At 43.3% G+C, this 24,348-nt stretch overlaps 1 protein-coding gene across 1 annotated transcript in view; it reads left to right on the forward strand.

Moving 5' to 3' along the window:
* Positions 1-15,569, forward strand: part of LOC110523501 (whirlin) — a 163,652-nt gene extending 148,083 nt beyond the window's left edge. Inside the window, exon 12 of the mRNA XM_021602252.3 lies at positions 6,662-15,569. Coding sequence (XP_021457927.3) covers positions 6,662-6,844 — 183 coding nt within the window. The 3' untranslated portion in view covers positions 6,845-15,569. The remainder of the gene's footprint in view (positions 1-6,661) is intronic.
* Positions 15,570-24,348: the final 8,779 nt, after the last annotated feature.

The following is a 24,348-nucleotide window of genomic DNA, read 5'->3' on the forward strand; positions in this document are numbered from 1 at the left end:
TCTGGAGAGAGTTTGCTGCACTGAAAGTAAAGGGGCTGAATAATTTTGCACGGCCAATTTTTCAGTTTTTGATTTGTTAAAAAAGTTTGAAATATCCAATAAATGTCGTTCCACTTCATGATTGTGTCCCACTTGTTGTTGATTCTTCACAAAAAAATACAGTTTTATATCTTTATGTTTGAAGCCTGAAATGTGGCAAAAGGTCGCAAAGTTCAAGGGGGCCGAATACCCTGCAAAGAATTAGGGGTTTACATTTTAATATTACAGTAGCCATAGCAATAGGGTCAAAGATCAACCCTGTGATGTCGTGACTAAGGTTAGACGTCCGTGGGTATGGCTAGTTCAAGTCCAGCTCAGGTAAATATTGCCCTTTACCCTTGCCAGGTGCTTTACATGAATGTCTAACTGTAAGAGTACGTTCAATTTGATTTTTGGGTTCCAAGCACCGTTTCATTTGTTTAATCAATAGGATAAGAGTTGATCCTGTTCTCTCCCTTTACCTGAAGGAGTACATCCACTGTTCTCTCCCTTTACCTGAAGGAGTACATCCACTGTTCTCTCCCTTTACCTGAAGGAGTACAGCCACTGTTCTCTCCCTTTCCCTGAAGGAGTACATCCACTGTTCTCTCCCTTTCCCTGAAGGAGTACATCCACTGTTCTCTCCCTTTACCTGAAGGAGTACATCAACTGTTCTCTCCCTTTACCTGAAGGAGTACATCCACTGTTCTCTCCCTTTCCCTGAAGGAGTACATCCACTGTTCTCTCCCTTTACCTGAAGGAGTACATCAACTGTTCTCTCCCTTTACCTGAAGGAGTACATCCACTGTTCTCTCCCTTTACTTGAAGGAGTACATCCACTGTTCTCTCCCTTTCCCTGAAGGAGTACATCCACTGTTCTCTCCCTTTCCCTGAAGGAGTACATCCACTGTTCTCTCCCTTTACCTGAAGGAGTACATCCACTGTTCTCTCCCTTTACCTGAAGGAGTACATCCACTGTTCTCTCCCTTTCGCTGAAGGAGTACATCCACTGTTCTCTCCCTTTACCTGAAGGAGTACATCCACTGTTCTCTCCCTTTCCCTGAAGGAGTACATCCACTGTTCTCTCCCTTTACCTGAAGGAGTACATCCACTGTTCTCTCCCTTTACCTGAAGGAGTACATCCACTGTTCTCTCCCTTTCCCTGAAGGAGTACATCCATTGTTCTCTCCCTTTACCTGAAGGAGTACATCCACTGTTCTCTCCCTTTACCTGAAGGAGTACATCCACTGTTCTCTCCCTTTACCTGAAGGAGTACATCCACTGTTCTCTCCCTTTCCCTGAAGGAGTACATCCACTGTTCTCTCCCTTTACCTGAAGGAGTACATCCACTGTTCTCTCCCTTTACCTGAAGGAGTACATCCACTGTTCTCTCCCTTTACCTGAAGGAGTACATCCACTGTTCTCTCCCTTTCCCTGAAGGAGTACATCCACTGTTCTCTCCCTTTACCTGAAGGAGTACATCCACTGAGAGCAGTGACTGTTATGTGAAATAAAGGCTTGGCTGAACTGAGGGTAATACCACTGTACCTGGCTGTAGCTCTGCTCTGTTCAGGTCTGTTTGTGTCCCTTTTGATTAACCTGAAGAGTGAGGAGAGAGGAGGGCTGGGGAGGGAGCTGTGCTGTTCTGTGGAGTTCAGAGAACCACTGAAAGCCCTGCCGCTCAAAATATGCTTTGGTGAGAGGCTAATGAAAAATAAAAGAGCCGCTGATTGCGAGGGGAGCGACAAAGGCTCTGACCGTGAAATCAGCATATTCAAAATCAAAGAGAGCAACGGAGGGAGGGAGATAGGGAGCTAGGAAGGGGAGAGAGATATACAGAGAGATGGAAGAGAAGATGGTACATAACAATAAAGGGGATTTAGACTGAGAAAGTTTGCAGAGAAGGGGAGGTAGGGGAGGTTTCAATTTCAATGAAGGCTTTTGATGCCCAATGCAATCGCGGAGAAGTCAATACTGTTGATAAAGGGTTTGCCTCCTGAGACCGCTTGGAAGTAAATCTTAATCACCAAAGCTTGATTAAAATATCATCACCAAAGCTTTATTAAAATATCATCACCAAAGCTTGATTAAAATATCATCACCAAAGCTTTATTAAAATATCATCACCAAAGCGTTTTTTAAATATCATCAACAAAACTTTATTAAAATATCCCCACCAAAACTTTATTAAAATATCATCACCAAAGCTTGATTAAAATATCATCACCAAAGCTTTATTAAAATATCATCACCAAAGCTTTATTAAAATATCATCACCAAAGCTTTATTAAAATATCCCCACCAAAACTTTATTAAAATATCATCACCAAAGCGTTTTTTAAATATCATCAACAAAACTTTATTAAAATATCATCACCAAAGCTTTATTAAAATATCATCACCAAAGCTTTATTAAAATATCATCACCAAAGCGTTTTTTAAATATCATCAACAAAACTTTATTAAAATATCCCCACCAAAACTTTATTAAAATATAATCACCAAAGCTGTATTAAAATATCATCACCAAAGCTTTATTGAAATATCATCACCAAAGCTGTATTAAAATATCACCAAAGCTTTATTAAAATATCATCACCAAAGCTTTATTAAAATATAATCACCAAAGCTGTATTAAAATATCACCAAAGCTTTATTAAAATATCATCACCAAAGCTTTATTAAAATATAATCACCAAAGCTGTATTAAAATATCACCACCAAAGCTTTATTAAAATATCATCACCAAAGCTTTATTAAAATATAATCACCAAAGCTGTATAAAATATCATCACCAAAGCGTTTTTTAAATATCATCAACAAAACTTTATTAAAATATCCCCACCAAAACTTTATTAAAATATAATCACCAAAGCTGTATTAAAATATCATCACCAAAGCTTTATTGAAATATCATCACCAAAGCTGTATTAAAATATCACCAAAGCTTTATTAAAATATCATCACCAAAGCTTTATTAAAATATAATCACCAAAGCTGTATTAAAATATCACCAAAGCTTTATTAAAATATCATCACCAAAGCGTTTTTTAAATTTCATCACCAAAGCTGTGTTCTCTTGTTATCTATGCATTGTAGGCAGGCCCACATTATTTTAGCCATACAGGTCCCATTTTTGATGTACGTTAAACCCCCGCCATGATGTAGGCTACATGTCCATTCCCATCATGAAACGAAAGATACCGGGGAACCTCGTAATTTGAAGTTATCTGCAACCTGTAAAAATCGCTAGTTTTCCGTTTCATATGTTGAAAACCGAAGCCTTCCCTTAGGCCTACTATAATGAAGGTTGGTTCAACAGCAATGTGTGTCTTTTTAATAATGGTGATTTTATGATATCATTCATTACATTTTACATTTATTTATTGCTGTATTTTTAAAAGAATAGATTGCTTATTTTTCGTTTAGTTGTATTATAACCAAACATAGAATGATTCACCTTCCTGGTTTTATCGTGACAACGTCTGTGGTGCGCTTGGAATGCAACTTCTGAAGATGTGTGAATACGATCTGATCTGTAAAATAGTTCCGATTATGTTCTGAAAACACAGGCCTATTTGGGAGCAGTATGACAGTGAGTGGACATTCTCCCTTTCTCTTTATAGTGGATCTTTATCCAGCTACATTGTCTACATTGTTACTATATGCCGGCGGGGAGAAATGATGGTGCCAGTAAGTGTGACATAGCCTATTTAAAACAAGTTGTTTTGTTTTGTTTAGTATTTGATTAGAATTATTTGTTCTATTTTTACACCTTATCAATAATTCATTTAATCTAGCTTATTTTCAATATTTGCCATGTCCATGCTCAGCTATAATACAATGTACATTAGGCCTAGCCCCTGTATCAGTGGGAATGCTATTAAAGCCATACAATTAGTTAGAACAATGTGGACTGCGAATGAGTCAACAAATTTAGCAAAGACAGGTCTACATTTTGTTATTACGTTTCAGTAAGCCATTTAACAAACTCTAACGGACTAACATCGGAATTGGAGTTGATTCCAAGGCAATAAATACAAATACACACAAAACCACATATTTCGCCATTGAGCATGTTTTGATTGGCCAGTGAGGGGCCAAGCCTCTACACACCCACAACTTTTGTATTCATCAGAACCCTGACCTTTCGCTCAATGCCACCAAGTTTTGTGCCGATAATTGTGATAGTGAAAATAGCATAAATATTTCTGACATGACCCTCAACCTATAACGCTTAGATTTACCATTGCGTTAGGTTTGTTAAAATAGAGCCATATGTTTCTGGCTCTTCCTTAATGATTACTTACTCACACTATTACACAAATAAAGTATTCACAACCATTCACAATTCCTAACAGATTAATTTAATTCAGGATTATATACTTTTGCATCAAATCTTCAATAGATGCTCCCTGGGCCTAAACAGCACCAACATAGTCTTATAGTAAGTAGTAACTTTAGTTTAGCTTGATGTCTGTGAAGATGTAGAAATCTGAAGCATCCGTTTAGAACCAAATATAGTGCATCAACAACATAGCTTGGGCAAAAGGAAGCTCTCTTATCCATTTATATGCAGATGATACAGTCTTGTACTCAGCTGGCCCATTTGTGTTAAATGCTCTACAACAAAGCTTTCTTAGTGTCCAACAAGCTTTCTCTACCCTTAACCTTGTTCTGAAAACCTCCAAAAACAAAGGTCATGTGGTTTGGTAAGAAGAATGCCCTTCTCCCCACAGGTGTGATTACTACCTCTGAGGGTTTAGCGCTCATACAAGTACTTGGGAGTATGGTTAGATGGTACACTGTCCTTCTCTCAGCACATATCAAAGCTGAAGACTAAAGTTAAATCTAGATATGGTTTCCTCTATCGTAATCGCTCCTCTTTCACCCAAGTTGCCAACTAACCCTGATTCAGATGAGCATCCTACCCATGCTAGATTACGGAGACATAATTTATAGATCGGCTGGTAAGGGTGCTCTCGTGCGGCTAGATGTTCTTTACCATTCGGCCATCAGATTTGCCACCAATGCTCCTTATAGGACACATCACTGCACTCTATACTCCTGTAAACTGGTCATCTCTGTATACTCGTCGCAAGACCCACTGGTTGATGCTTATTTATAAAAACCCTCTTAGGCCTCACTCCTCCCTATCTGAGATACCTACTGCAGCCCTCACCCTCCACATACAACACCCATTCTGCCAGTCACATTCTGTTATAGGTCCCCAAAGCACACACATCCCTGGGTCTCTCCTCCTTTCAGTTCGCTGCAGCTAGCGACTGGAATGAGCTGCAACAAACACTCAAACTGGACAGTTTTATCTCAATCTCTTCATTCAAAGACTCAATCATGGACACTCTTACTGACAGTTGTGGCTGCTTTGTGTGATGTATTGTTGTCTCTACCTTCCTGCCCTTTGTGCTGTTGTCTGTGCCCAATAATGTCTGTACCATGTTTTGTGCTGCTACCATGTTGTGTTGCTACCATGTTGTTGTTATGTTGTGTTGCTACCATGTTGTTGTTATGTTGTGTTGCTACCATGTTGTTGTTATGCTGTGTTGCTACCATGCTGTGTTGTCATGTGTTGCTGCCTTGCTATGTTGCTGTCTTAGATCTCTCTTTATGTAGTGTTGTGTTGTCTCTCTTGTCGTGATGTGTGTTTTGTGCTATATTTATATATATTTTGTACAAAATAAAAAAGAATCCCAGCCCCCAGCCCCCTTTTGACTTTTGATATAACAAATAAATAAAATAAAGTGGGAGAAGATGGAGCTAGATGAAACTTGGCTGACATTCTGCAAATTTTCTCATCAATGAAACATTCGATCTCAATACAGTTTTCTGTTCCCAAAACTACAGTCTGTTACGAACAGAGTCAAAGTTTTGTAGACTTGACCCTTTGCCAAAATTGCAAAAAAATGGTGTTGTTAAGAAGGAGAAGGCCTTCACAGAGAAGGCGTTCCCTAACGGAATTATGCAAATACATGCTAAAATAAGGCTAGGTTTTGCCCACTCTGCTTAATTTGCTCTCATTGGAAACGATGCCGGTGATATATCTTGGGTCAGTTACCAGTATCTTTGGTTTTACTCTTGTAGTATCTTTAGTCTCTCAGGTCATCACAGTCCATGTGAACGTTCCAAATGAGATGGCTACCTATATGTATATATCTACCTCCATACATTCGTACCCCTGCACATCAACACAGTACTGGTACCCCGTGTATATAGCCAAGTTATTGTTACTCATTGTGTATTTATTCATCGTGTTATAATCTTTTCTAGTTTTTTTCTTCTATTTTTCTCTCTGCATTGTTGGGAAGGACCCGTAAGTAAACATTCCACTGTTAGTCTACACCTGTTGTTTACAAAACATGTGACAAATACAATTTGATTTGATTTGAGCTGAGGGACTGGAACAGTGGTGAGAGATGAGATCACAAAAGTTCCTTTTGCTTCCTGGTTTAATTAGTAATTGTAACAGTGACGATGTGCCAATGAGTGTTTGTCGTCTGTTTGTGTTCTCTTTATCACAAATAAATGTTCTAGGTCTCTCTCTCTCCCTCTCTCTCTCTCTCTCTCTCTCCCTCTCTCTCTCTCTCCCTCTCTCTCCCTCTCTCTCTCTCCCTCTCTCTCTCAGAGGGGCGGTTCGGCACACAACTGCGGGCAGCTACAGGTGGGTCAGGTAATCCTGGAGGTAAACGGGGTTTCCCTGAGGGGCCGGGAGCACAGGGACGCAGCGCGCCTCATCGCTGAGGCTTTCAAGACCAAAGAGAGAGAACACGTGGACTTCCTGGTCACGGAGTTCAACGTGGCACTGTAGGAGGAAGTATCATGGAGGAAGGAGGGAGGAGGGACAGGGGCTACAGAGCTGGAGAGGATAGGGTTGGCTGTGGGGGCAAAGCGGCATAGTCCTACACACTGTTCTGTACATGGGTTCATCTACCAATCTTTATCTGGTCACTTGGCCTCACCATCCTCAACATCCTCCAGCTTTAACCCCAAAGCAAGACACGGACACAGTTGCACTCTAAGTTGAGAAGTTGCCATGATTTCTGATTTTCATGGACTTTCACCATCCTTGTGACCTTGGTTTTTAGGATACTGCCTGCAGCAGTCATCTCTCTGGACACCTTATTGTATGTGTTTATGGCAATCTCATATACTGTCACTCTATCTGTGTTGGCTAGTGGCTTCATCCTGTGGATCTCAAATGGACAATTGGACAATGATGCCATCAGCACTAGAGCTCTGGCAGAAGATATACTCCTGAAGCGGTCAGTTAGTGGTCATTTAGCGGTCAGTGTCTACTAACCTGCGTCAGTCTGAGAGACTAACAGCACACGCAAGAGACACAGGCTGTGTCGCAAATAGCACCCTATTCCAATATAGCGCACTACCTTTGACCAGAACCCTATGTGCCCTGGTAAATAGTAGTGCACTAAATAAAGAAAAAGGTGGGACGCAAGCCAGCCTTCCATCCAGCAGATGGAAGAGGCAGGAGGAAACACCATTTTCCAATGACAGTTTGTTTTTGTAAATGTACAAATGTAGATACTATACAATATATACATAAAGATAATCTATGAATTATAGAAACCTACTATCTTACATGCTTAAAAAGTTGAATTCTTCAAAGTGTACTGTTAAGTCCCTTTTCTGCAAATGTGTCCCCAAGTGAAGAGTAATGGAGATGATTGTGTTTTAATTGCCCTCTCTGGCAGTGCTAGTCAGCCGTACTATTTGTGTTTACACAAGGGGCTTGCAGGGGCCTGCGTCACATAGTAATTACTAAGAGGTAGTAATGAGGCATTTGGGAAAGGAAACTGCTGCAGAAGCTCTCTCCGATACACACTCCCAGAACACATGTGGCCCAGCACACACACACACAGGCATGCCATCTTACCACACACACACACACAAACACACACACACACACAAACAGACATGCCATCTTACCACACACAAACACACACACACACAAACAGATATGCCATCTTACCACACACACACACAAACACACAAGCACACAAACAGACAGAAGTCACGGTGGATTGATGGAGAGCTGATGCTAAGAACTTGAAGAAGCACTTTATCCAATAATTGAACAGGTATGAGGAGCAAGTCATGGCAATCAGGAAGAGGAAAAGAGAAACAGAGAGAGACGGAGAGACACAGAGAGACACAGAGAGAAAGACAGAGAGAGACAGAGAGACACAGAGAGACACAGAGAGACACAGAGAGAAAGACAGAGAGACAGAGAGACACAGAGAGAAAGACAGAGAGAGACAGAGAGAGACAGAGAGAGACAGAGAGAGACACAGAGAGAAAGACAGAGAGAGACAGAGAGACACAGAGAGAAAGACAGAGAGAAACAGAGAGACACAGAGAGAAACAGAGAGAGACAGAGAGACACAGAGAGACACAGAGAGAAAGACAGAGAGAGACAGAGAGACACAGAGAGAAAGACAGAGAGAAAGACAGAGAGAGACAGAGAGACACAGAGAGAGACACAGAGAGAAAGACAGAGAGACACAGAGAGACACAGAGAGAAAGACAGAGAAAGACAGAGAGAAAGACAGAGAGAGACAGAGAGACACAGAGAGAGACACAGAGAGAAAGACAGAGAGAGACAGAGAGACACAGAGAGACACAGAGAGAAAGACAGAGAGAGACAGAGAGACACAGAGAGAGACACAGAGAGAAAGACAGAGAGAGACAGAGAGACACAGAGAGAGACAGAGAGAGAGAGAGACACAGAGAGACACAGAGAGAAAGACAGAGAGAGACAGAGAGACACAGAGAGACACAGAGAGAAACAGAGAGAGACAGAGAGACACAGAGAGACACAGAGAGAAAGACAGAGAGAGACAGAGAGACACAGAGAGACACAGAGAGAAAGACAGAGAGAGACAGAGAGACACAGAGAGACACAGAGAGAAAGACAGAGAGAGACAGAGAGACACAGAGAGAGACACAGAGAGAAAGACAGAGAGAGACAGAGAGACACAGAGAGACACAGAGAGAAAGACAGAGAGACACAGAGAGAGACACAGAGAGAAAGACAGAGAGAGACAGAGAGACACAGAGAGAGACAGAGAGAGAGAGAGAGACACAGAGAGACACAGAGAGAAAGACAGAGAGAGACAGAGAGACACAGAGAGACAGAGAGAGACAGAGAGACACAGAGAGACACAGAGAGAAACAGAGAGAGACAGAGAGACACAGAGAGACACAGAGAGAAAGACAGAGAGAGACAGAGAGACACAGAGAGAAAGACAGAGAGAGACAGAGAGACACAGAGAGAGACACAGAGAGAAAGACAGAGAGAGACAGAGAGACACAGAGAGACACAGAGAGAAAGACAGAGAGAGACAGAGAGACACAGAGAGAGACACAGAGAGAAAGACAGAGAGAGACAGAGAGACACAGAGAGAGACAGAGAGAGAGAGAGAGACACAGAGAGACACAGAGAGAAAGACAGAGAGAGACAGAGAGACACAGAGAGACACAGAGAGAAAGACAGAGAGAGACAGAGAGACACAGAGAGAGACAGAGAGAGAGAGAGCGAGCGAGAGAGAGACCAATGAAAGAACTGAGAAGTGCAGTAGTTGTTGTGGAGGATTATTTGTTTCCTCTCGGGGAGGAAGAGGGGGTGTGCGAGGGAGGGGGAGAGAGAGTGAAGCGGTACATGTGCCATTCAGGGGAGTTTTAGCATTATAGCGGACAGAGAGAGAGACAGATAGAGAGAACGACAGACAGAGAGAGAGAGACAGATAGAGAGAGACAGATAAAGAGAACGACAGACAGAGAGAGAGAGACAGATAGAGAGAACGACAGACAGAGAGGGACAGATAGAGAGAACGACAGACAGAGAGAGAGACAGATAGAGAGAACGACAGACAGAGAGCGAGACAGATAGAGAGAACGACAGACAGAGAGAGAGAGACAGACACAGAGAGAGAGACAGATAGAGAGAACAACAGACAGAGAGAGAGAGACAGATAGAGAGAACGACAGACAGAGAGAGAGAGAGAGACAGATAGAGAGAACGACAGACAGATAGAGAGAGACAGATAGAGAGAACGACAGACAGAGAGAGAGAGACAGATAGAGAGAACGACAGACAGACAGAGAGAGACAGACAGAGAGAGAGGGACAGATAGAGAGAATGACAGACAAAGAGAGAGAGACAGATAGAGAGAACGACAGAGAGAGGGACAGAGAGAGAGAGACAGATAGAGAGAACGACAGACAGAGAGAGAGAGACAGACAGAGAGACAGACAGAGAGAGAGAGACAGACAGAGAGAGAGAGGCAGATAGAGAGAACGACAGACAGAGAAAGGGACAGATAGAGAGAACGACAGACAGAGAGAGAGGGACAGACAGAGAGAACGACAGACAGATAGAGAGAACGACAGACAGAGAAAGGGACAGAGAGAGAGAACGACAGACTGAGAAAGGGACAGATAGAGAGAACGACAGACAGAGAAAGGGACAGATATAAGTTATTGATGTAGCAACAATAACAATCAAGTTTAAGTCAGGTTTCTCTTGATGTCCATTAACATACAAGTGCTTTGTTCACCCCATTCAGATAATAGAGATTTTCCATCTTTTCAATCATTGTATATTTATGCAGCATCCCAAATGACACCCTTTTCCTATAGTGCACTACTTTTGACCAGGACCGATAGGGCTCTGGTAAAATGAAGTGCACTATATAGAGAATAGGGTGCCATTTGGGATGCAATAGTATTCTGTATGCATACTTAGGGTATGAGACACAATCATGAGAAGACTGCCCTATTCCCTGCCAATGCCACCTCAAATGCTTAACATTCAGCGTGTGTGTGGGAGTGTGTGAGTGTGTCCTACTCCTATCCACAAGGCAGTCACTATTAAACACTGCTATCTGGGAGGAATTGCATAGCTTCAGAAATGGTGGCTTTGTTCTCTGAGCCGTGTCTTTACACTGTGCATATGACACAGACAGCCCTTCAGAGAGAGGGATGAGAGGAAGGTGTACTGTGTCTAACGTTGTTTCTACGTTGTTGCACTGGAGATGGGCAGAGAATGCAGAGCAAGGATCAGAGAGCAAAAGTGGTTGACCTGATGCAGGGGGAGGGAAGGGCAAACACACACACACACACACACACATTACACAGGTTGACCTGATGCAGGAGAGAGGGAAAGGCACACACACACATTACACAAAAACAAATACTCACACACTGGTCAATCCACGTTCTGCTTCTAACATGCTCTGAGACTTTGCGTAATGTCTACAGTGAACTTTCTTTTTGCACACACTGACTCAGGCATGACTCCACACACACTGACTCAGGCATGACTCCACACACTGACTCAGGCATGACTCCACACACACTGACTCAGGCATGACTCCACACACTGACTCAGGCATGACTCCACACACAGGGACTCTTTCAAACACCGATGACATGTCTTGAAATGTCCCAAACAATCTTAGTAACACATTAACTACACCACATAAATGTGATTATATTATAGACATACAGTCAGTTGTCTACTCTGATGCCAAGCCATTCAACCATGCCCAGGCATCCAACGTAATTGTCTCCCCACGTCATATCAGGCTTTGAGGAATTCAATAAAGTAAAAAAAAATGTATTGGGATTACTTATTATTACTGACCCTGGATCTAATGTTAATAACATTCTGGCTTTCTCTTTAACCCATATTACAGAGTAATTCAGAGGGGAAGAGATGATGAAAGGAATCAGTCCAATCCAATGACAGGGTGATTAATCAGCGAATATGATGGAGAGGCAGGTGTCCTGTCTTGTGGCATGTACTTGGAAACAACACAGATGTGGGCTCTGTCCCAAATGGCCCCCTGCTGACTATATAGTGCACTACTTCCGACCAGGGCCTGTAAGGTGCTGGTCAAAATCAGTGCACTATATACAGTGCATTCAGAAAGTATTCAGACCCTTTGACTTTTTCCACATTTTGTTACGCTATAGTCTTATTCTAAAATTGATTATATCGTTTTTTCCTCTCATCAATCTACACACAATAACACATAATGACAAAACATACAGGTTTAGAAATGTTTTGCAATTTGGAAATATCACATTTACATAAGTATTCAGACCCTTTACTCAGTACTTTGTTGAGGCACCATTGGCAGCGATTACAGCCTTGAGTCTTCTTGGGTATGACGCTACAAGCATGGAACACCTGTATTTGGTAAGTTTCTCCCATTCTTCTCTGCAGATCCTCTCACGCTCTGTCAGGTTGGATGAGGAGCGTCGCTGCAAAGCTATTTTCAGGTCTCTCCAGAGATGTTCGATCTGGTTCTAGTCCTGGCTCTGGCTGGGCCAACAAAGGACACTTATCCCAAAGCCACTCCTGAGTTGTCTTGGATGTGTGCTTAGGGTCGTTGAACGATCACCCAAGTCTGAGGTCCTGAGCTCTCTGGAGCAGGTATTCATCAAGGATCTCTCTGTACTTTGCTCCGTTCATCTTTCACTCGATCCTAACTAGTCTCCCAGTCTCTGCCGCTGAAAAACATCCCTGCAGCATGATCCTGCCAACACCGTGCCTCACCGTAGGGATGGTGCCAGGTTTCCTCCAGATGTGACGCTTGGCATTCAGGCAAAAGAGTTCAATATTGGTTTCAATCAGACCAGAAAATCTTGTTTCTCATGGTCTGAGGGTCCTGTAGGTGCCTTTTGGCAAACGCCAAGCGGGCTGTTATGTGCCTTTTACTGAGGAGTGACTTCCGTCTGGCCACTCCTGATCCTGATTGGTGGAGTGCTGCAGAGATGGTTGTCCTTCTGGAAGGTTCTCCCATCTCCACAGAGGAACTTTGGAGCTCTGTCAGAGTGACCATCGGGTTCTTGGTCACCTCCCTGACCAAGGCCCTTTTCACCCGATTGCTCAGTTTGTCTGGGCGGCCAGCTTTAGGAAGAGTCTTGGTGGTTCCATACTTCTTCCATTTAAGAATGATGGAGGCCACTGTGTTCTTGGGGACCTTCATGTTGAATAGATTTTTTGGTCCCCTTCCCCAGATCTGTTCCTCGACACAATCCTGTCTCGGAGCTCTACGGACAATTCCTTCGATCTCATGACTTGGTTTAACTCTGACATTCACTGTCAACTGTGGGACCTTTATATAGACAGGTGTGTGCCTTTCCAAATCATGTCCAATCAATTGAATTTACCACAGGTGGACTCCAATCAAGTTGTAGAAACATCTCAGGGATGATCAATGGAAACCGGATGCACCTGAGCTCAATTTCGAGTCTCATAGCAAAGGGTCTAAACACTTATGTAAATAAGGTATTTCTGTTTTTTATTTTTTATACATTTTCACACATTTCTTAAAACCTGTTTTCGCTTTGTCATTATGGGGTATTGTGTGTAGATGGATGAGGAAGAAACAGTATTGAATCCATTTTAGAATAAGAATGTAACATAACAGAATGTGGGGAAGGGATCTAAATTCTTTCCGAATGTACTGTGTAGGGGATAGGTTGTCATTTTGGATGCAGCCGTAGACTGGTCATTCTAATGTATCTCTCCCCTCTGCTCATTCACTACATGGCCAAAATTATGTGGACACCTGCTAGACGAACATCTCATTCCAAAATCATGGGGTTATTATGAAATTGGTCCCCTCTTTGCTGCTGTAACAGCCTCCTCTCTTCTGGGAAGGCTTTCCAGTAGATGTTGGAACATTGCTGCGGGGACTTGGTTCCATTCAGCCACAAGAGCATTAGTGAGGTCAAGCCCTGATGTTGGGCGATTAGGCCTGGCTTTCAGTCAGTGTTCCGATTCATCCCGAAGGTGTTCGATGGGGTTGAGGTCAGGTTTCTGTGTATAGCAGTCAAGTTCTTCCACACTGATCTCAACAAACCATTTCTGTATGGCCCTTGCTTTGTGCACGAGGGCATTGTCATGCTGAAACAGGAAAGGGCCTTCCCCAAACTGTTGTCACAAAGTTGGAAGCACAGAATTGTCTAGAATGTCATTGTATGCTGCAGCGTTAAGGTTTTTCCTTCACTGGAACTAAGGGGCCTAACCTGAACCAAGCCCCAGACCATTATTCCTCCTCCACCAAACTTTACAGTTTGGCACTATGCATTCGGGCAGGTAGTGTTCTCCTAGCATCCACAAAACCCAGATTTGTCAGATTGCCAGATGGTGAAGTGTGATTTATCACATACACACCCATTCTAGGCGAGAACGGCAAGCTTTACACCACTCCAGCAGACACTTGGCATTGCACATGGTGATTTTAGACTTGTGTTTGGCTGCTTGGACACTTATTTAATGAATCTCCCATCGAATAGTTATTGTGCTGATGTTGTGTCCAGAGGCAGTTTAGAACTCGGTAGTGAGTGTTGCAACTGAGGACAGACCATTTTTACGTGCTACATCACTTGGCGGTCCAGGTCTGTGAGCTTATGTGGCCACCACTTCGCGGCTGAGCTGTTGTTGCTGCTAGACGTTTCCACATCACAATAACAGCACTTACAGTTGACCGGGACAGCTCTAGCAGGGCAGAAATTTGACGAACTGACTTGTTGAAAAGGTGGCATCCTATGGCGGTTCCACGTTCAATGTCACTGAGCTCTTCATTACGGGCCATTCTACTGCCAATGTTTGTGTATGGAGAATGCATGGCTGTGTGCTCAATTCTATACACCTGTCAGCAACAGGTGTGGCTGAAATAGCCAGATACACTAATTTTAAGGGATGTCCACATACTTTTGGTAATGTAGTAAACACATGAACCTGTGCTACTTACAGGTTGTTATCAATAAAACGTCACAATAGCGTTCAATTTGGCTGCTGGGGGGCAAGGAGACCCCCAGCTCCCCTTAGTTAAACCATTGACAACTGCGTGCCGTTTTCAAGGGATTGTTAAGTACATTTGATAACTAGTTGGTTGTAATATCATCACCTCTTGAAGAGCATATAGTCAGAACTACACATTTCCCATTATTCCACATTTAGCTCCATCATCAGAGTTATTTAAGCAATAAGGTCCGGGGGGGTGTGGTATATGGCCAATATACCACGTCTAAGGGCTGTTCTTATGCACAACGCAACACTGAGTATACAGCCCTTAGCCGTGGTATATTAGTATACCACAAACCCCTGTAGTGCCTTATTGCTAAGAGGTGATAATATGACAGCCAAGTATTTTACAGTTATTTAACAATCCCTTGAAAACGGCACACAGTTGTCAATGTTTTTAGCGGAGCTGTGGGTCTCCTTGCCCCCCCCAGCAGGCAAAATGTACACTCTGCATCTTACGTTATATTAATAACAACCTATTGGAGTCTACTGATAATCACTACTGTTTATTTCTGTCTCACTGAGTGTGCCTCCCCATTAGCTGCACAAGTTGTTTTTAGTGTTATTGTTTTCTTCCCTTCAACGTTCTTGATTTGCCTGCCTCTTGTACAGTTTAATGACAAGTGTTGAACACAGCCATGCTATTTATACAGAAAGTGTGTTTAATTTGACAGTAAAGGTAACTGCACAAGAACTGCCTGGCTGTCTGTGCCTTTTTCTGCTAAGCCTTTGTGCTCAGGCAGTGCGGAGTTTATGACAATACAGTGAGCTAATAACATAGAAACAGTCATACACACACATTCTAGGCTACTAATGTTCCATACTCAAACAATACACAAACAAGCGATACAGAAATATAACATGAACATCAATACCTTTGGTTGCAAAATTCCAGTGACTTTTTCAAACAGGATGTCTTGAAAATCTGAGATGTTTTGGAAAGTAACAAGAATTTTGCAACATTCACCCTATGATTAAATCTCTGTATCTGTTTTCTTGTCTGTTTACTATCTCTCTCTCTCCCTACCTCTCCCTCCTATCTATCTATCTATCTATCTATCTATCTATCTATCTATCTATCTATCTATCTATCTATCTATCTATCTATCTATCTATCTGTCTGTCTGTCTGTCTGTCTGTCTGTCTGTCTGTCTGTCTGTCTGTCTGTCTGTCTGTCTGTCTGTCTGTCTGTCTGTCTGTCTGTCTGTCTGTCTGTCTGTCTGTCTGTCTGTCTGTCTGTCTGTCTGTCTGTCTCGTCGTCATTCTTTCTCGTCGTCATTCTTTCTCGTCGTCATTCTTTCTCGTCGTCATTCTTTCTCGTCGTCATTCTTTCTCGTCGTCATTCTTTCTCGTCGTCATTCTTTCTCTGTCGTCATTCTTTCTCTGTCGTCATTCTTTCTCTGTCGTCATTCTTTCTTTACCAGATAAGCTTTCTCTCTCATTCAATACACACACTCACTCACAAAAACACAAACGGCATCCCCACTCTCTCTCTGACACAGGCACACACACACACATCCCCACAGAGGAGATACATGCTCTTTGAGTAATTGTCGTGTCTAAGTTGTGTCAGCAAACCAGCCATGGAAGGGTTTGTCATCGTTCTGCCTCTTAAGTGTGGAGGATGGAGACACCAGGGCTTGACGTTACTGGCACCAGGCACACCTTTCCCACTAGCCACAGAAACCCCATCACTGGCTGTAGACTGCATTAGTATTCGGCTCCTCTACCTCAGCCCTTCCTGGGGAGGACCATAGCAGCACCATTGACACCCAGTGGAAGATGCCGGTCTGGGGCCTCAGCTTTATTCTTATATTCCTGGGGCTGTATGTATCAAGTGTCTCGGAGTAGGAGTGCTAATCTAGGATCAGTTTAGCCTTTTAGATCTCCATGAACAAGATTACATATTCATAAAACGTCTCAGAGTTTTAGTGCTGATTTAGGATCAGTTTCTATATTATAATAACTAAGATTGCATGGACATGAATGACCTGATCCAGGATCAGCACTCCTACTCTGAATTGTTTTCGTTTTTTTCCACCTTTATATAACCAGGTTGGCTAGTTGAGAACAAGCTCTCATTTGAAACTGCGACCTGGCCAAGATAAAGCTTTATGAGTACAGGTCCTGATCTTAGATCAGCAGTCCCACTCTGAGATGCTTTATGATTACGGGTCCTGATCTTAGATCAGCACTCCCACTCTGAGATGCTTTATGATTACGGGTCCTGATCTTAGATCAGCACTCCCACTCTGAGATGCTTTATGATTACGGGTCCTGATCCCAGATCAGCACTCCCACTCTGAGATGCTTTATGAGTACGGGTCCTGATCCCAGATCAGCACTCCCACTCTGAGATGCTTTATGATTACGGGTCCTGATCTTAGATCAGCAGTCCGACTCTGAGATGCTTTATGAGTACGGGTCCTGATCCCAGATCAGCACTCCCACTCTGAGATGCTTTATGAGTACGGGTCCTGATCCCAGATCAGCACTCCCACTCTGAGATGCTTTATGAGTACGGGTCCTGATCCCAGATCAGCACTCCCACTCTGAGATGCTTTATGATTACGGGTCCTGATCTTAGATCAGCAGTCCAACTCTGAGATGCTTTATGATTACGGGTCCTGATCTTAGATCAGCAGTCCCACTCTGAGATGCTTTATGATTACGGGTCCTGATCTTAGATCAGCAGTCCCACTCTGAGATGCTTTATGATTACGGGTCCTGATCTTAGATCAGCAGTCTTAGACGCGACTGTACAGCTTTTGGAGTCAAACCTTACTAATACACATAATGTGTGGGAATAATGGGTGTTTTCATTCATGTGGAAAATAATTGATAATGTATTATATGTAGAATAAAAGACACAACAGACGCAGAACGTTTCTGCAGTAATTCATCTAAGGGTGCCATCTAGAGGAACAATAATACATGGCATTGAAAATATAAGAAAATGCCGACCTCATGTTGATGAAGTGATACTGAACAGTTGTATTTTCCCCTTTATCATTTGAGTCATAATCAATGAATGATATGTATTAACCCATACACATCATTGGTGTTGATACATAATTCTGATAATTATTATAATATGCTGATTATAGAAATTATAGAAACTTTATATTATTATGTCTACATAATAAATAATACATAATAAAAATCAGTCAGAAAGTCCTGCCCCCTAGCGAACCAATTGGTACTTCGCTCTATTGCTTGGTTTCTTGATAACATTTAGCTTTGAAAATTTGTGCCATGCCCCGAGAACAGAAGAATTATCCAACAATACTCTTTCACCTTTTTCCTGATAGATTTACATTATTGTCCACGATCAGGTATTACAACCCAGTTAATTTGCGTTAACCATGAATTAGCTGTAATCTACTTTTAATAAGTTTTGACTATACATTTAAAATAGAGAGTGGTGGGAATTCAAATACAGATTTTTCGGGACTTGGAGCGACTTGGAGAGTGCGTTCATGCCCGAGAAAGAATAGATAAATAGGCAGAATAGATGTAGATATTATAGCACAGGTTTTAAGATAAAGATACTCTTTGTATACTCTTTGCTATGGTCAGTGACTGAATTGAAACTGAACCTAGCTATAGCTCAGTCTTTTTGTTTACTCAGGTGGCATTGAGTGAAGTCATGTTTTGCCATGCACCGCATGGTCGCTTGGTGACATTGGGGTGAGTCTTTTTTTGTAAGCAGTTCTCAAGGCAACTAAGGCATGCTACTTTTAAGTCTGCCGATGCTGCAATTTCGCTGTCTCTCTGAATTCCTGCTACGACTGCCTTGGATGATATAACCTAAGAAGCACAAGGTAAGTTTAGAATCTGTAGTGTTCTTGTGTGTGTGTGTGTGTGTGTGTGTGTGTGTGTGTGTGTGTGTGTGTGTGTGTGTGTGTGTGTGTGTGTGTGTGTGTGTGTGTGTGTGTGTGTGTGTGTGGGGGGGGGGTTTGTGTGATAAAACCTCCCAACTCCTTTGTGCTATGCAAAGCTATTCCTAAAATGTTATGTAAAAATGTCATACTGTACATTAGTAGTATCTATGTATTACTTTGTTGTTACATAGTCCTTTTACAATGTTACTACACAAGTATGAGCAATTGACAAGTCTGATGGGCTCTCTTGGGCAGCCTCTGTGTGCTTTACCCCAGTGGAGTCAAGGAACCACTGACGCCCTGTAATGTTTCTCCTAGTTTCACTGCATCAGTGGGACTGTTGTCGTCGGCTCACTAAACATTGATCAACCTTGACTAACTGATATAGCATGTTGTCAGGATGGAAAATCTTGTGGGTAGGCAGTTTGGAGACCTGGGAATTTTTTGTAATAAGTTGACCTGGTATTAGTCACCTAAACTACTGTGGTCCCCTAACTTTGGTTTTGCTAAGTTAAAACTTTGAGCATTATTCACAGCACTAGGCCCAGGCCTGTTTGTCATTCCCCTAGCATGAGCACCCAACTAATTCTGTTCTGTGACTGTCTGCACATCCTTATCTCTCCCCCTTGCCTCGTAAGAAGATTAGCCTATGTTGCTTAGATATTTAGCAGGTCATCTTAGCTAATATTCACTGGACTGGGCTCTCTCTCAGCTTGAGTGATATCCTGAGGCTTCAAATAGATTCATAGAATCATCAGAATTCTCGTCTTCAGCCTAACAAAACTGAAATGTGTTGCTTTTGGCTCCGTTGATGTCTGTCCTGACAGCTATGGGAGGGAGGGTTGGGAGTCTGTCGTCGTCGGAGAGCCAAGCTGGCAGGGGCGTTAATTAGCCTAGCTTGGCAGCTCCCGTCATCCCAGTCTCAAAGAGAGACAGCTCCCCTGGCACCCCAAGGAGTGGCCTAGATGTCAGTGTGGCTCTGTGGGGCTCCTGTGGAGAGGTACTAGTGGGTGTGCTCAACAGATCAGCCCTGTCTGTCTGTGCACTGTAGGTAAACCCCACACGGTTTAATACCCCAGCCTGACCACATAAAATCTTGGATTATGGTTTCAGGGCTGTATGGACACGTCGCTTGGATTTAAGCAACAGGTGAGTCCACCTTCTTTATGCTTTACAATCAACAGAATGGCTATATTGCTCTATTGACGAGTGAAGATGTGCATACTAGCCTAATCAATGTATCAAAGATATGATCCTACAGTTTCAATTTATATTCCTACTTAAGATAGGATGCATACAAACTAAACAACTTATCTAGGCTACATCAAAATAAGTCTGATATTCACTAATGAACTATGTCCCGGATCTGAAATTAGCATAGAAAAATGCCCCGAAGTTGTTTATCTGCCTGAAGTGCTTGTGTTTTCCCAGTTGTCTCAGTTTAGATGCATGCTGCGTCAGCCCAGCTGCCTCTTCTCCTCTGTGGAGAGAGACTCTCCATACATGTGCGTGTGAAATGAGGGCAGAGGGGCTATATGAGTCTGCTGGCGTCTCAGATTGTTCTGGCAAATCTCACATAGCAACTTCATTGAGAGGAAGGATGCTTAACATGCTTTTTACATTGGTATCACAAACCATTTTTTTTTTAAATCATGATGAAATTGGCCATTTGCCTCCTGTAAGACCCTATTATAGTGTTTTCTAGATTCTGAAATGCACATTTTCACATTTGTTCAACATACAACATCTGAATATTCATATCTCAAAACTACACTTTTGGATGTGACAATATATTCTTCAAACACTTCTGGGTCTTTGTGTCTTGCAAAACTGATTTGTTATCCTAATAGATTCTGTTCCATTCACAGGTAGAATGTTTATATTCTTGTGTGAGGTATTTTGAAGTGCATGAAAGTGCACTGCAGTAGGGTGAGGAGGTACGTGTCACTCATACAGATGAGTCTATAGCTGCTTCCCACTCAAACTCCCAGAAACTTCTCTCATTTGTCTTCTCTCCATGCTTTTTTTGTTGTCCATGAGTCAATGCTGTGTGAATGCTGATTGGCTGAAGGTAGAGATAAGAAGTGCAGCTTTGAGGCCTGTTGTTCTCTGAGCTCAGTAAGGCAGGGTTTGGTGTTGTCTGTTGCTATGGTGACAGCCAAAGACTCCATGACGTCAAAAAATAATTTTATCTTGATATGAACCCCAGATGTGTTCCCATTGCTAGCCTAAATAGCAATATGCAATATCTCTCAAAACTGAGCAATTCAATTTGATAAATCAATTGATCTTCATAATATGCATAGTTTAACTGAAACTGAAACATGGATCTTTATTTCTTCTAAGATTACCTTTAGGAATTAATATCCCCATTCCCCTCTCCTGTATGAAAGCCCTTCTTTTGTGCAGGTCACATGGTCTAAACACAGACTTGGGAGACCGGGGTTCAATCCCTGTTCCTACCCTTTGTCTCTCTCTAATCTGTCTCCCCATATTATAGTCTGTCTCATTAACCCCCAAAAATGTTTAAAGAGAGAGAGAGAAAAAGCCCTCCTACGTAAGCATGAAATATTGGGCATACTGAAGGAGTGACACATGATTATCTGTTAATTAAGATGCTTCCATGTTAACAGTAGGGAGCAGCTGTGTATGAGGATGAAGACAGACTGTTCATTTCCTTGCTCTTTAATCACAGTTCATTAGCTCTGTGTTCTGCATCAAATGATTGAATGACGGCCTTACTGCCTCAAATATGGCCTGCAGTTTTCAGTGTAGTGAAGTCACATCTGTCTTCAGAGAAGTAGGGATGCAGTGGTATAATGCTGCACTTGACTTTCCCCAGATGTTGGTGCGTACGCAGCATTACCGTGTGTCTGTGGGAGCATCCCAAATGGCACCCTATTCCCTAAAGTCCTTGGTCAAAAGTAGTGCCCAATGTAGGGGAAAGGGCAACATTTATAATGCAACCTGTGAATATGTGTGTGCTTGCATTTGAAACTTGTTGTACTGGGCAAAGTGAGTTAGGCTTCCCTCACTAATCCTGTAATATTACTGCATTTGGTTTCAGGGTATCCAGTGCCCCCATGACAAAGCTTTCCATAAGAACAGACCTACAGCCAGGTCCAGAAGGCTAGATTCTGAGCCATGGCTGTGGGAGGTGGGCTTCAGAGGAGCACCAGAGCAGCCTATGGCTAGAGGTCAGACTTGAGAGAGAGAACCAGAGAGAGAGGATGGAGACCAGAGGGCGGGTTCTGTTCTGGACCCCTGCTCCTCAACACCCCTCTCCCTACAGCTCCATAGACTCAGATGTGGACTGGTGGGATGGGGATGAGAAGGAAGGTGGGGACAGGAAAGAAGAGGAAGAAGAGGACTTCCACAGCCAGATGGATGAGAATGGGATTATAGGACTGGAGAACGCCTTGCATGATGTGGGTCTGGGGGAAGAAGAGGAGGAGGGAGAAGAGGAGGGAGTGGAGAATGGAGAGGATGATCTGCCCTGGTACTCTGGAGCCTTGGACCCAGAGGGAGTGACAACAAAGTGACAACAGAAGGAGGACACGATTGGTAGAGAGTGACAACAGACTCTACACGGTTGGTAGAGAGTGACAACAGAGATGGGACACAGTTAGTAGAGAGTGACAACAGAGGGAGGACACGGTTGGTAGAGAGTGACAACAGAGGGAGGACACGATTGGTAGAGAGTGACAACAGAGTGGGGACACGGTTAGTAGAGAGTGACAACAGAGGGAGGACACGGTTGGTAGAGAGTGACAACAGAGGGAGGACACGATTGGTAGAGAGTGACAACAGACGGAGGACACGATTGGTAGAGAGTGTGTCTGAAGACCTCTCCTCCCTTTTCCCACCTGACCTGCTCAGTCCATCCCCCACGTATCCCTCCTCCCCTCCCATAGGTTGTACCTTTCTTTACCTCCTCCACTTCTCCTCCGAGGAGTTGGCTAATGCTCCCGGGATTGAAGCTGAGACATTCCCTGAGGAACCCACCTTTACAGAGAGCCTTCCGGAATCCTGCAGCAGCCAAATGAGCCATGCCCCCAGGCCTCATTGGCAGGGGGGGAGGAGCTCAAGCCTAGGACCTCCCCTTACCCAGCAGCCATCTTTCCTGACCATGGGATATCTTACCGACTCAGATAGAGGAACAAGGGGAGTGAAGAGAGCCTACAGGATGAGTCAGGCACTAACTACTGGCAACACGCCTCTCACTCTCCGAGGAAGATGAGACAGCCCACCCCACCCCAGGAGAGGGACCCACCCCAGACTTCTCCAAGGTAGAGCCCAGGGTCCGCTTCCCCATAAACGGCTACACCCTCCACCCCCCAAGAGCAAAAACTCCCCCAGAAAGAGGTCTCTGTCAGTGGAGCCCGCCCTGGTTTTCAAGTCCACTGCTGACATAGTGAGAGAGGTGCTGCTGATCAGTACAGACGGACCCCCTCACACCCCAATGGGCCCCACAGGCCCCAAAACTCCACGGTGCCAGAGGACTTCAGATGCCCACAACAGGCCAGCACTCTGGTACAGCAGCTGCAGGTACATACACAGAGAGTAGGACCACACCACAGGCACACGTTCAGACTAACTCTGATTCCTTAGAATTCTGATACGCTCAGACTAACTCTGATTCCTTAGCATTCAGACACGTTCAGACTAACTCTGATTCCTTAGCATTCTGACAGACTCAGACTTACTTTGATTCCTTAGCATTCTGACAGACTCAGACTAACTCTGATTCCTTAGCATTCTGATACGCTCAGACTAGCTCTGATTCCTTAGCATTCTGACAGACTCAGACTTACTTTGATTCCTTAGCATTCTGACAGACTCAGACTAACTCTGATTCCTTAGCATTCTGATACACTCAGACTAACTCTGATTCCTTAGCATTCTGATACGCTCAGACTAACTCTGATTCCTTAGCATTCTGACAGACTCAGACTTACTCTGATTCCTTAGCATTCTAACAGACTCAGACTTACTTTGATTCCTTAGCATTCTGACACGCTCAGACTAACTCTGATTCCTTAGCATTCTGACAAACTCAGACTTACTTTGATTCCTTAGCATTCTGACACACTCAGACTAACTCTGATTCCTTAGCATTCTGACAGACTCAGACTTACTCTGATTCCTTAGCGTTCTGACAGACTCAGACTAAGTCTGATTCCTTAGCATTCTAACAGACTCAGACTTACTCTGATTCCTTAGCGTTCTGACAGACTCAGACTAAGTCTGATTCCTTAGCATTCTGACAGACTCAGACTTACTCTGATTCCTTAGCGTTCTGACAGACTCAGACTAAGTCTGATTCCTTAGCATTCTGACAGACTCAGACTAAGTCTGATTCCTTAGCGTTCTGACAGACTCAGACTAAGTCTGATTCCTAAGCACTCTGACATACTCAGACGCAAAGGCTAAACAACTTTCCGTGTCTTCCACACGCTGACACTAATTCACTGAATTAGTTGTCTAGCTCAGAATAGTGCTTTTCTACTTTCTATCCAGCTCACGGCCTTGACTATTATCCTCCCTCCTCTCTCTTTCCTTCCCCCTCTTTTCTCTAGGAGGACTACA

The sequence above is a fragment of the Oncorhynchus mykiss genome, chromosome 5 (assembly GCF_057628025.1).
Source record: "Oncorhynchus mykiss isolate SJ-2025 chromosome 5, ASM5762802v1, whole genome shotgun sequence".
In the NCBI taxonomy this organism is placed as follows: domain Eukaryota; kingdom Metazoa; phylum Chordata; class Actinopteri; order Salmoniformes; family Salmonidae; genus Oncorhynchus; species Oncorhynchus mykiss.